The sequence below is a fragment of the Podarcis cretensis genome, assembly GCF_951804945.1.
Source record: "Podarcis cretensis genome assembly, chromosome: 16".
NCBI lineage: Eukaryota > Metazoa > Chordata > Lepidosauria > Squamata > Lacertidae > Podarcis > Podarcis cretensis.
The window spans coordinates 17,531,373-17,544,531 of NC_137186.1; the positions used below are offsets into that span (position 1 = coordinate 17,531,373).

A 13,159-nucleotide genomic window follows, 5' to 3' on the forward strand; every position below is an offset into this window, starting at 1 on the left:
CGGAACGAATTAAGTACGTAACCAGAGGTACCACTGTATATTGCAGATTCAGGAAAAAGAGACAACCAAAATGACCAAGGGCTCGGAGCAACCCTCTTAGGAGAAAGGGTTACAACATTTGGGACTCTTTGTTTAGCTTAGTTATTTTTAAAAACTCATTCATTGGTGCAGCAACCCATAGTGGACAAAAACACACCCAGCTCCCAGCTCCCTTCCAGCCCCTCATTGTGCAATCACACCCACCACAAAACCACATCCTCTTAATGAGGATGAAAAGAGATTTTTAAGGAAGGAGAAATACAAGACTGGAGCAAACTTGGTTTATTAAAAAAAAAAAAAAAGATATATATATAACACAAAAACAAATGCCACACAAATAGAATACTAATTGGAGACTTTTGAGCAAGAAATGTCAAAAAGGAGGGTGGGTCACTGCTACCTTGACAACCTACCTACCTTGATCCTGGGCGGTCAATCCTGCCCCTCCTGAGTCTTGATACTTTTCAGAACTAGCTTCCTTTAACATCCCTCATAAACCAGGCTATTCTCCCGTAAAGCAACATTTCTAAAGGGAATCCCTCCATCTTTTCCTCCTTTAAAATGCAGTAGAAAACTATTATCTCCCAAGGGTTAGGGAAAGAGCCATAAACTGAGCGGCAGAACACCTGCCCTGCATGCAGAAGGCCCCAGGTTCCATCCCTGAAGGCATCTCCTGGTGGGGCTGCGAGAGACTCCTGCCTGAAACCTTGGGAGAGCTGCTGCCGATCAGTGTAGACAATACTGAGCCAAAGGAACACAGGTCTGGCTCAATGTAAGGTAGCTCCTTCTGTTCTTATTTAAATCAATCCAATGAGGACTAGAATCTTGCATTTAGTTTTAGGAGGAAAGTTCTAGCTCACCCGGCAGAGCAAAAAGTCCCGGGTCCAATCCCTCACCTCTCCTGGCAGAGCTGGGAATGTCCCCTGTCTGAAACTCTGGAGACCCGTCTCTGCCAACCAGTGTGGACAATACTGAAATGGATGGACCAATGGCCTGACTCAGTATAAGGCAACTTCCTGTGCATAATCCTATTTTGTCATTTATGCCAAGAGCCAGCTACTCAACTGGGAAGGAAGCACCACCCAGTGGTCATGCACATGCACTGCAGGCAGAAGGGCTCTGGTTCAGCCCTTGGCATCGCCACTTAAGATATTGGTTTACTCGCAGGTAATGAGTAAAGCAGCTCCCTCTCTACCAGGAGAGCCAGTCAGTGGTCAGCGGTGGCTAGTTGGACCAAGAGGAAGCCCAGTTCCTAGGCTCCATCACTTTCCTCCCCCCACCTCCACACCAGGAGCATCTTATTGCATTGACCTCAACACTTCTAAGTCAGACATAGATGACCAAACAATGAGTCTAGTGGTTGAGCCTTGGCTTGAGTTAATCCTTGCCTAACTCAGCTACATCCAACACAGTTTTCTTCAACTATAGGACCCATCTCAAGATGATTGTCAACTGCCCCATTCACATCAGTTGGGTCACTGCTTGGGTCTGAGTTGACTGGCTCGGCTTTACCCAGCACAGATGTCAACTGGACCCAGAAGAAGGCCTGCCGGTTGTGATCTGAAGGCCACTCCAGGTAAGTCTTTGTGCTCAGCATCTTCCGTAACCTGCAGAATTTGTTGGGCAACGCCTGCAAGTCAATGGCTTCCTTCACCACCAGCACGACGTCCTCAAAGCTCAGGCCCACGGCCCGCTGGTGGGCAAAGTACAGCTCGTAATTGCACCAGTCGCTGTCAACAAAGCTGCGCGAGAGGACGAAGATGACCTTGCGGCTGTTCTCGATGTTGTCGATGATGTTGTCGATGATCCATCGCCCCGGCGTGAAGTCGCGCTCATGGATGCAGACGCGGTACGGCGGGCAGGAAGCCTCCAGCCTCTGCAGGAGCTCTCGCCTCACCCATTCGGCGTCAGAGCAGCTGTAGGAAATGAAGGCGTGGTAGGCAAACTGCCGCGACAGCTGGGAGCGTCCGGCTCGGTACTTGGAGCGGACGATCTGGAACGTGGCCTTGAGATACCACGGAACATCAAACCTCCAGCACAGAACCATGCAGGCGATCAGCACCGCAGCTGTGATGGAGACTGCAATGGCCACCACCACTGTGACGTCACACTCTGTCACCCTCGGGACGTAAGCCGCCACCGCAGTGTCCAACAAGAATTCAGGGTGGTAACAGGTCCATCCAGCCGGCCAGTCCTGCAGCCTGAGTTTCCCGTTCCTCAGTGTCTCTTGAACAAAGCCGTAGAGATCACAGATGCAGTGATAAGGGTTGTTGCCCGCCTTCAGTTGGGCAAGACGAGGCATGTTGACAAAGGAACCTTTGTTGATGACACCGAAAGAGTTGCCGTCCAACTCCAGGACCCTCAGGTTTGGGCATCTCCACTCTGTAGGGATGAATTTGATCTTGTTCCCACTCAGCAGCAGCTCCTGGAGGTCAACAGCGACCTCGAAGTAGCCCATATCTAGCCGTTCCAGCTGGGAATACGATAAGTCCAGAAAGCGCAAAGTAGTGGGGAGACACTGGAAGATTTCCGTGGTAACTGCGTTGTTAGGCAAGGCCAGCCAAACCAGACTGGGAGTCCACGTACAGGGGGACCGACCTGAGCCCCCAATGCGATTGTGGGTTAGATCTAGTTTGGCGAGTCGGGGCCAACTGAAGGTCAACTTGGCAAGAGTGCTCAGGTGGACTAGTAAGTTGTAGCTGAGGTCAAGCTGTTCCAGCTTGGGCAGAGTGCCCTGGTACTGGCAGGCCTCATTGTAGACGTAGCCATCTTGCAAGCGGTTGTTGGAGACGTTCAAAGCCACCACGTTTCTCATCTCCTTCCAGGCGTCACAAGGCACCATGTTGAAGTTGACGTTGATGATGGAGAGGTTCGTCACGCCCGCAAACCACGTAAAGGTCCAGTCGAAACGCAGAACGTCCGGGTTGCTGATGTCCGCCAGAACCAACCGGCGCAGGGTGAGGTTGGCCATGCCAACTTCCGGAGCCTTCCACTTGGACGACCGCGCAAAATCGATAGCTATGAAGGACAGGTCTTGCACGCGAGACCTCCGGACGTTCAGCAGGATCAGACGCAGCAAGTTCTCGTTGAATTTCCCCCGGCGGAAGACCAGCTCTGTGGCCTCCACCCCAGCCAAGTCGTGGAAGAGGTCCGTAGAGCCCGTGTAGTACGTGAACTCAAAGAGGTTGCGGAAATGGAGGTATCGCAGAGGCCTTCCCCTCAAGTCCTGCAGCAGCAGCGGCAAGACCTCTGTGTGTCCGTCCAGCGACATGTCGCACCACAAGTCGGTGGTGTTGAGTTTGGAAAAGGCCCCCTCTTGATACTCCTGCAAACTGGCTGCTGTTTTCAGAGCAAACTTTTTCAACGGAGTGTCTTTCAGAGGAAGGAAGTCCTGGCTTCCCACCGTGTGGACAGCAGGGCCCCCCATGGAAAGGGTTTCAAGGTTTTTCAAAGTGCTGAACACACCATCCAGCGTCGAACGCAGATAAAAGTTGTTCGACATTTCCAGCGCCTTCAGATTCCTCAGCGGTTTCAGCGCCTGAGACGGGATCTCCCTCAGCGAGTTGTTGAAGAGTCTGAGCTGCTCCAAGAGGACGTTGGAGGCAAAGGAATCGTCAGCGATAGACACGATGTTGTTGAAATCCAGATTCAGGCTTTTCAGCTGGGTCAAAGCGGAGAAATCCCTGCGGGTGACCTGCTGAATCTTGTTGTAAGATAGGTCCAATGACTCCAGAGTGCCTGGGAGATCCCCAGGGACTCGGAGCAGGTTCTGACCTCGGCAAGTGGCCGCCTTGTGGGAGATCTGGCAAAGAGATGTCTCGGGAGGTTTTGCAAGAGCCAGGATCGCCAAATGCAACGCCAGGACGGCGATGGACCGCAGTTCCATGCCACTTCACATCTTTACTGTCAACCTGAGTGGAGAAGGAAAACAAAAACCAAGAAAAATCAAAACTCTTCTCCTCTATATTACTAACACACTCTTTAATTCCCCCCCCCCCCCGAATTAAATTTAATTCCTGGAAGAACAGTCCCATGCTTTACTGGGTTTCAAACTGTGTCTTGGGAAAGCCAGAGAGCTCATCGGAAGCTGATCAGGAGTTCCTTGATGTTCAAATCAGACAAGGCCCTTCCTGTAAACTACCACCCTTCCATTTTGTGGAGAGCAGCTGGGGAGTCTAGTGATAAGATCGCCCATTAAATTAGTTGGTTTCTGTTCCCTCAAAGGAGAGGGGATTAAATGAACCAAATTTCCTTACTTTCCCCCCTTTTATCACCAATTTTAATATCCCCCCCTTTTAATATCACCAATTTTGCTGTGAAAGAAGGGGGACTCGTAAGTTTACCAGTAATGCCGTACACACAAAAGGAACTAAAACTAACTCCTTAGACATACAGAATAGAAGCCAAATTCCAGAAGCTTGAAATGTTAGACACTTACATTTGATTGCCTTTCTTGGAATGTCTAAAACTACAACTATCAGCCTCCATTTTTTGTTGTTTTCTGAACAGCTACTAAACTCTGTACAGTATTCCTTGTGTGGGTATGTTTTGTTACATGAAATTAAACATCAATTTTATTTTTATTTTTTTAAACTGAGTTCTTAAGGGCACTGCTTTCATCTTGTTTATTCTGTGAACTGACTCAGCCTCCAGGTAGAGACAAGAATGGGCCTTTGGTCTGCTCCAGCTAAGCAGTGTCCAATGGGATGGCACATGGTGGATAAAAGCAAATGCACCCTGGAGTGAAGGCTCCAAGCTGTGGTGCTAGCATGGAGCTTGCCAGGATCCTCAACTGCAAAGACAGAGGCACACAGACCAGCATATCTAACACCATTCCATGCATCAGTCTTGCTTTTTTAAACCCTTTTTTTAAAAGGCAGCATATACATTTATATTTATAATGATTTTATCAAAAACCCACCTTATTTTATTCCTTAAGCCCACAAAACATTTTAAAGAAGAATTGCAAAGTCTGCACCAAGAAGGTTGGGGGGGGGGGAGTGGTGTGTTTGTGACATCACAGTCACTGGCTAATCACCCCCTCTCCAAAGCTCCAACAGTTTGTTCTTGCAACAATTTCCTATGAAGGAGGACTGATTGTTAACTACTCTGGGAATTTTAGCTCTGGCTGGGGAATCGGTGGTGGTGGTGGGGAATTCCTAACTACTCTCATGACCATTAAGAAGCTACAGCTCCCAGGATCTTTTGGAGGAAGCCATGAGTTTTTAAAATGCTTTAAATATATGGTGTAAGTGTGGCTTTATTGAAAGCTAAGGCCATTTTAAAAAAGTCCTTCGCCTCAGGACAGATATGCCCTCCTTCTCTTTCTTGCTTTACTTTTGAGTCCTGTCACTCATTTTCTCTTTTGGAATACTTAAGGATCCTCTTTTCACTCAAGATGTGCATTCACTGTACAAGTTGACACCTGCTTGTATTGTAACTTGGCCGTCTGAATCAGCATCCAGACACACCGTCACTTTCATTTCATGTACTAAACCAACCTTTATTCCTTTTGCATGTGAACTTCTCGTGAGCATAAGAGTGAACACATATTCATTACAAAACGCACATTAACTCAAGCAAAAGGTCCTCTTTTACCTCCTGGATTTCTGCCCATTACACAGCCAGTAAAAGCAAGCACATCCAGGAGTCACTGCTGGTAAAAAGCAGTCATGGGTTAATGATATATCAGCCATTAGCCCGTGACTAGTTTGTGTAATGTGTGTGTAACGGGCAGAAATCCAGGGGAGCTCACTGCCTCAGAACCCCCTGCTGTTATTTATCAGATATACAGGGGCTAGTTTTAGATTAACTGGCTGGAGGCACCATTGTATCACACACAACTGAGCTTCGTAGAAGTTACTGAAACAGGGCCGTGCTCTCTTTGGCATATTTTTATTCCTGTTGCTCTCCCGTGTCTTCAGCATGACAGAAGACAGTACAGTGGTACCTCGGGTTACATACGCTTCAGGTTACAGACTCCGCTAACCCAGAAATAGTGCTTCAGGTTAAGAACTTTGCTTCAGGATGAGAACAGAAATTGTGCTCTGGCGGTGCGGCGGCAGTGGGAGGCCCCATTAGCTAAAGTGGTGCTTCAGGTTAAGAACAGTTTCAGGTTAAGAACAGACCTCCGGAACGAATTAAGTACTTAACCTGAGGTACCACAGTACATAGTTCCATTCAAGGAGCGACGGGGGGCTCTTGAACCCGGCACATCTCCACTCCAAAATATGTTGTTTGCAGATGACGCAGCCTTGACAGTGCACTCTGAGAAAGCTCTAGAGTCCCATCAACCATTTTGCCCAATCCTGCATGGAGTTCAGCCTCACTAGCTGCCTGACGAAGGCCAACATCCCCGGTCAGGACATCGCTGGCACTTCACACATCAGCCCTGGTGACCACACACTTGAGGTGGTAGACAATTTTGTCTACCTGGGCTCCTTTGTAACCAGCAACCTTTCCAACAACGCTGTGCTGGAAGTATATTGGGCATAGCAGCTACGGCAATGGCTCCCCTCTCCAAAAGGGTATGGGAGAAGGGGATGCTAATAATGGCCAATGCCAAGCTTACACACCGAGCATGCTGCTTTATGGAAGTGAGTTGTGGGCACCTGCCAGGAGCGACACACACCTCAGTGCCTTCCATATGCTCTGCATTGGGAAGAGTTTGGGCATCACACGGCAGGACAGATTCTCAAACAAAGCTGTCCTCTCCCAAGCACACATTCACCACATAACACCGGTTCTGAGAGATCTGCATTGGCTCCCAGTATGTTTCTGAGCACGATTCAAAGTGTTGGTGCTGATCTTTAAAGCCCTAAAAGGCCTCGGTCCAGTATATCTGAAGGAGCGTCTCCACCCCCATCGTTCAGCCTGGACACTGAGATCCAGTGCTGAGGGCCTTCTGCCGGTTCCCTCACTGCGATAAGCCAAGTTACAGGGAACCAGGCAGAGGACCTTCTCGGTAGTGGCGCCCGCCCTGTGGAACACCCTCCCATCAGATGTCAAAGAGAACAACAACTACCAGACTTTTAGAAGACATCTGAAGGCAGTCCTGTTCAGGGAAGTTTTTAATATGTAATGCTGTACTGCTTTTAACACTTGATTGGGAGCTGCCCAGAGTGGCTGGGGAAACTCAGCCAGATGGGTGGGGTATAAATAATAAATTATTATTATTATTATTATTATTATTATTATTATTATTCCCAGCATGTTTGCACTTCTGTCTCAGAGATGTCTATGCCGATCTTGGTCATGCACACAGAACAGAAGATGGCACGATCTCCAAGGAGGTGCTTTACAAGGAGCTGGGCTTCAGCTACCAGAACCGTTGCATTACAAAAGATGTCTGCAACTGCGACTGAAGGCTGGCAACATCAACCCAGCTGTGTAGGAATCCCTTGCAGACGGCAGCACCTGGAGACGGACATTCAGGTCTTGTAACCACAGCAGTGACTAGAGAAGGAACGACCGCTGGGAGGAGAGCAGAGAGAAGAAAATGCCATGGTGCATCTGCAGCAGCACAACCGGACGTCTTTATTTGCCCATTTGCAATAAAACATGCCTCATATCAGTCTCTGCAGTCACAGGAAGAGATGTAACTCTCCAACCATTTGACTTCACCCCAAAGCCATTATCTCCAGAGACAGAAGGGTGCCGGCAATAAATGAAATATCTCAATGCATAAAACTCTCCCCGTGAAAAGCAATGTCACTCTCCAGCATAGCTGTCAACGTTTTCCTTTTTTTAAGGGAAATTCCCTTATTCTGAATCGGATTCCTCACAAGAAAAGGGAAGTGTTGGCAGCTATGCTCTCCAGAGTGGCAGAGAGAAGTCCTGCCAGACATATTGCAATGCAAGCCAACCTAGACGGCATTTCAGTGGGTAAACTCCACAGCCTTGCAGTGTAGGCCAATAATCACAACTGCAGGTGGGAAAGGGCTAGGCAGGGGGAGAGAGAGAGGCTGGCTATTTGGAGAAGTGATTAGGAAAACTCTGCCTTGCACAGAGTCAGGCCACTGGTCCACCTTGCCAACTCGGACTGGCAGCAGCTTTGCAGGGCTTAAGGCAGAAGTCTCTCCTAGCCCTGCAGGGAGATGTCAGCAAGAATTGAACCCGAGGCCTTCTGCATGCAAGACAGGTGTTCTCCCCCCGAGCTGCAGCCCTTCACAGGATCGCTTAGCCCGAGACTTAGTCGCTCCCCCTCTCTGGAAGATGCCATAATAACATGGACTCCTGGAAAACCACAAATCCCAGCGCAAGGCAGCCTTCTAAAACCACGGATTAGCAATACATACAAAGCTTCCTTTTGAGTCAGGCGTTTGCGGGACGGACAAACACACAAACACTCACACCGCCACGCGGAAGAAGTGAGCAGATTCCTTTACCTCGACTGCCGCGTACGCAGATCCAAAGCACAAAACAGGCGGCAGCCTCCTAGTCCTCTGTGATCACCCCGCTCTGTCCGACCGCGCAGCCACATCGCGCGCTACAGCTGCGAAACGAGCACACGCCTTCCTTTAAACCCAGCAAAAAGGAGGGGCGTGGCTTCTTAAAGGAACAGCTCCCCATTGGCTTGTTATTCCGCCAGCCGGCGGTGGGAGGGGCTTTATCTGTTACCGCCCCCCAACCCGGCTCCTGCGAGGCATTTTGGGGGGGGGGGTGCAGGGTGCAGGGTGCTGATCTCTTCTTCAAAGACTGGCATGAACAAAATAAAAAAATTCCTTCCAGTAGCACCTTAAAGACCAACTAAGTCAGTTCTTGGTATGAGCTTTCGTGTGCATGCACACTTCTTCAGATACACTGAAACAGAAGTCACCAGACCCTTCTATACAGTGAGAAGGTGGGGAGGGGAATTACTCAGAAGGGTGGTGGGGTTGGGTGATTGGCAGATAGCTGTGATGAGCCTGTTGACGACTCTTAACGACTGCAATAGGTCTGCAATAAGACTGGCATATATATCAGCCAGGCAGGGGTGCCAACTTGACTAAAGTATTAGGGTGGGGGGGGGGGGTTGCAGATAAGCCCCGCCCCTCATAATTGATCACATGACGCGGTGCACAAACATTTTTTGAATGGGAATCCCCCTCAGCTGGGGGGGGGGCTTCTATGTATACAGTCCCCTCCCACTACTGTCACTCCTACATTTAAAGCAACCCCCCACCGCAAAAAAGAACACTGGGAACTGTAGTTTAAGTCTTCTGGGAATTGTAGCTCTGTGAGAGGTAGGTCTCAGTTTGCAGGATTCTTGCTGGAGGGAGGAATGTGTTTAAATGTGGGTCATGCAAATCGCTATTCTGAATTATGCCTTTTATAGGGTCGGGGGTCACTGGGGATGAGCTTATGGAACCAGACTCCAAACCTTGATTTTTTTTTTTCAAACGGGGCGTTGGGCCTTTTTCTGTCTGTTGCAAAACTTTGGTGAAGTCTGCCAAGGCTTAATCTAAGAGAGTTCTCCGTTCCCTACCTGCCAAGTAATAACAAAAAAATGAGGTGGTCTCTGTGGGCGTTATATTGCAACCAGAAGCAACCACAAGCCAGCTCCCTTTCCACTAACTGCCATCTTCTGCCTTGCTGCCTCCTGTTGCTGCACCTTTAACAACATCTTTAGTCTGTGGGTATTAGAAGATGGTTGTGTGTTTTTATTTGCATACCATAAAAAAGCTTCATTTCTGCGGATCAAGCTGCTGTTTCAAGGCAGGCCAGGCCGGTTTGGAGGGTTTGTTCGCTGTTTTCCTAGCCAGCTGGCACCCTCAGCTCCCGCATCTAGGAATGCAGAGAGGAGTGGCTGTTTCAGGTCTGGCGCGTCTCTTTTTAGATCTGAAGCCCTTAAGTTATACTCAAGGCAAAGGCTTGAAAGATCAAAAAACCCCATAAACACTGTTTAAGAATAAGGTTTCTCTTAGAAACAGGAGTCTCTTAGAACTTTCTCTGACAATAAATAGATCGTTTTTTGGTCTTTGAGACCATGCAAATATTTAAAACAGCGTTTGCATGTGCAGCAGTTGCAAGAATAGCACATTTCACGCCTGGGGTCATTAGGAAAGGAATGGAAAATACAACTGCCAAGTTGTTTAAACTAAAAATTTTTAAAAATTTTATTTTGAATTTTTTGTATGTGGGGTGGGGTGGGGTGGGGTGGATGTTTATTGGGCCTGGGAATTTGTTTGATTTTATGTTTTTGTAATTTTTATAATTTTTATTGTTTTTTGTTTGTATTGTTTTATTTGTGTTGTTGCTTTTTTGCTGTTGTTTTTTAAAGGGGTTATTTTGTTCTTAAGGGGAGGGGTCAGGGCTGCCGGGGAGTGGGCCCCAGCCCACAAAATGGCTGGGGCATGTTCCACAGGGGGGGATGCACTGGGACAACCGATCTCAGTGATCACGGGTAGGAGGAGGAGTTACGCTAAGACCAGACCATGTCATTACAGAGGAGGCAGGTTTAGTCGTTGTCTGAGGACTATCCCTGCCTCCGGGTCTGGTCCTGACCGGATGAATACTAGAATCAGCAAGGGATACCCACATGACCTGAAAGTGTTGCTGTGCAATGCCAGGTCAATGATTCATAAGACCACTGCCATCCATGACTTGATCATGGATGGAGGACTTGACCTGGCATGTGTGACAGAGACTTGGTTGGATGAAGCAGATGGGCCTGTCCTTGCCGCTGCTTGTCCACCAGGTTTCTCTTACGCACAGCAACCCAGGTCATGTGGGCGGGGAGGGGGGGTTGCAGTGATTTTTAGGAAGTCATTAGTTTGCACCAGGCGTCCTATTGGGAAGACCCAGTTTTCTGAGTGCATGTTCTGGAAGTTGGGCAATAGGGGCAGTACAGGATTCCTTTTGGTGTACCGACCTCCCCGCTGCACCAAGGATTCCCTGCCCGAGCTGCTTCAGGTCGTGGCGGATGTTCTCCTGGAGACACCTAGCTTGGTCGTCCTAGGGGATTTTAACATCCATGCCGACACGACCTTACAAGGGGCCGCTCGGGACTTCGTGGAAAGCATGGCCTCCATGGGGCTGTCCCTGAATAAGTCTGGCCCAACCCATAGCCGCGGACATGCCTTGGACCTGGTGTTTACCTCTACGGATGTTGGTGATCTGACACTAAGTAAAAGTGAAACGAAAGAAGTGCCATGGTCAGATCACTTCCTGGTGCAACTGGACTTCTCTGCGACCCATCCCCTCTGCAGGGAGGTGGGACCGATTCGGATGGTCCGCCCCCGCCACTTAATGGATCCAAATGGTTTCCAGAGAGTGGTAGGGGATGCTTTATCCCATGTTGATGGCCTTTCAGCCGATTCCCTGGTGGCCCGCTGGAATGCGGAGTTAACCAGGGCTATTGACTGTTTGGCTCCGAAGCGCCCTCTCCGATTGCATGGAGCCCGGAGAGCCCCGTGGTTTTCCACGGATCTGAGGGCAATGAAACAATCGTTGAGACGGCTAGAGCGCCGGTGGCGGATAACCCATTCTGAATCTGACCGGACACAGGTTAGAGCTCAACGTCGAGCCTACCAAGTGGCGATAGCGACGGCGAAGAAGACTTTCTTCACCGCCTCTATTGCATCTGCAGAAAACAGCAGCAGGAGACTCTTTCAGGTGGTTCACAATTTAGCGGAACCACCTGTAACATCGGGGCCCAGTACGGGCCACATGTTCTCCTGCAATGATTTTGCAAATTTTTTTGCAGATAAAATCGCTCAGATTCGGGAAGAAGTAGACTCCACCGTGGGAGCAGGGCTGGGGCGGGAGAGTGCTAGAGTCCTGTCTGGTCAAGTTGTGTGGGATCAATTCCAAGCTGTTACCTCCGAGGATGTGGACAGGCTGCTCGGACGAGTGAAGTCAACCACCTGTCTCCTGGATCCTTGCCCATCCTGGCTTATAAAAGCTAGCCGGGAAGGACTGGGCGATGGGCTTCGTGGGGTGGTGAATGCTTCCCTCCGTGAGGGAGCCTTCCCAGACCCGCTGAAAGAGGCGGTTATTAAACCGCTTCTTAAAAAACCATCTCTAGATGCGGCCACGATGGCCAATTATCGCCCAGTCTCAAACCTTCCATTCTTGGGCAAGGTGATTGAGCGAGTGGTTGCTGAACAACTCCAGGCACGCCTGGAAGAAGCGGACCATTTGGATCCCTTCCAGTCGGGATTCAGGCCTCATCATGGGACTGAAACTGCCTTGGTCGCACTGGTTGATGACCTCCGGCGGGCTAGGGACAAAGGTGAGAGCTGTTTCCTAGTTCTGCTGGATCTCTCAGCGGCGTTTGATACTATCGACCATGACATCCTTCTGGACCGTCTTGAGAGGCTGGGAGCTGGGGGCACTGTCATACAGTGGTTCCGCTCCTTCCTCCTGGGCCGTGTTCAGAAAGTGGTGGTGGGGGATGAGTGTTCAGACCCCTGGGCTCTCACTTGTGGGGTGCCTCAGGGTTCTGTCCTCTCCCCCATGCTTTTCAACATCTACATGCAGCCGCTGGGAGGGATCATCAGGAGGTTTGGGCTGGGTGTTCATCAGTATGCAGATGATACCCAGCTCTACCTCTCTTTCAAATCAGAACCAGTGAAGGCGGTGAAGGTCCTGTGTGAGTGCCTGGAGGCGGTTGGAGGATGGATGGCGGCTAACAGATTGAGGTTGAATCCTGATAAGACAGAAGTACTGTTTTTGGGGGACAGGAGGCGGGCAGGTGTGGAGGATTCCCTGGTCCTGAATGGGGTAACTGTGCCCCTGAAGGACCAGGTGCGCAGCCTGGGGGTCATTTTGGACTCACAGCTGTCCATGGAGGCACAGGTCAAATCTGTATCCAGGGCAGCTGTTTACCAGCTCCATCTGGTACGTAGGCTGAGACCCTATCTGCCTGCAGACTGTCTCGCCAGAGTGGTACATGCTCTGGTTATCTCCCGCTTGGACTACTGCAATGCGCTCTACGTGGGGCTACCTTTGAAGGTGACCCGGAAACTACAACTAATCCAGAATGCGGCAGCTAGACTGGTGACTGGGAGCGGCCGCCGAGACCATATAACACCGGTCTTGAAAGACCTACATTGGCTCCCAGTACGTTTCCGAGCACAATTCAAAGTGTTGGTGCTGACCTTTAAAGCCCTAAATGGCCTCGGTCCAGTATATCTGA

At 49.7% G+C, this 13,159-nt stretch overlaps 1 protein-coding gene across 2 annotated transcripts; it reads right to left on the minus strand.

The window, feature by feature from the left end:
• Nucleotides 1-306: 306 nt before the first annotated feature.
• LOC307205276 (toll-like receptor 2) lies at nucleotides 307-8,546 on the minus strand. Of its 2 annotated transcripts, none has more exons than XM_079957463.1 (2): nucleotides 8,427-8,546; nucleotides 307-3,950 (listed from the first exon to the last, which is right to left on the minus strand). In XM_079957463.1, exon 2 carries the CDS (start codon nucleotides 3,923-3,925, stop codon nucleotides 1,433-1,435), a length of 2,493 nt encoding a protein of 830 aa, XP_079813589.1. In that variant the 5' UTR covers nucleotides 3,926-3,950; nucleotides 8,427-8,546; the 3' UTR covers nucleotides 307-1,432. The 2 variants fall into 2 exon arrangements, with proteins under 2 accessions (XP_079813589.1, XP_079813590.1); XM_079957464.1 differs by having other exon boundaries at nucleotides 8,394-8,531.
• Nucleotides 8,547-13,159: the final 4,613 nt, after the last annotated feature.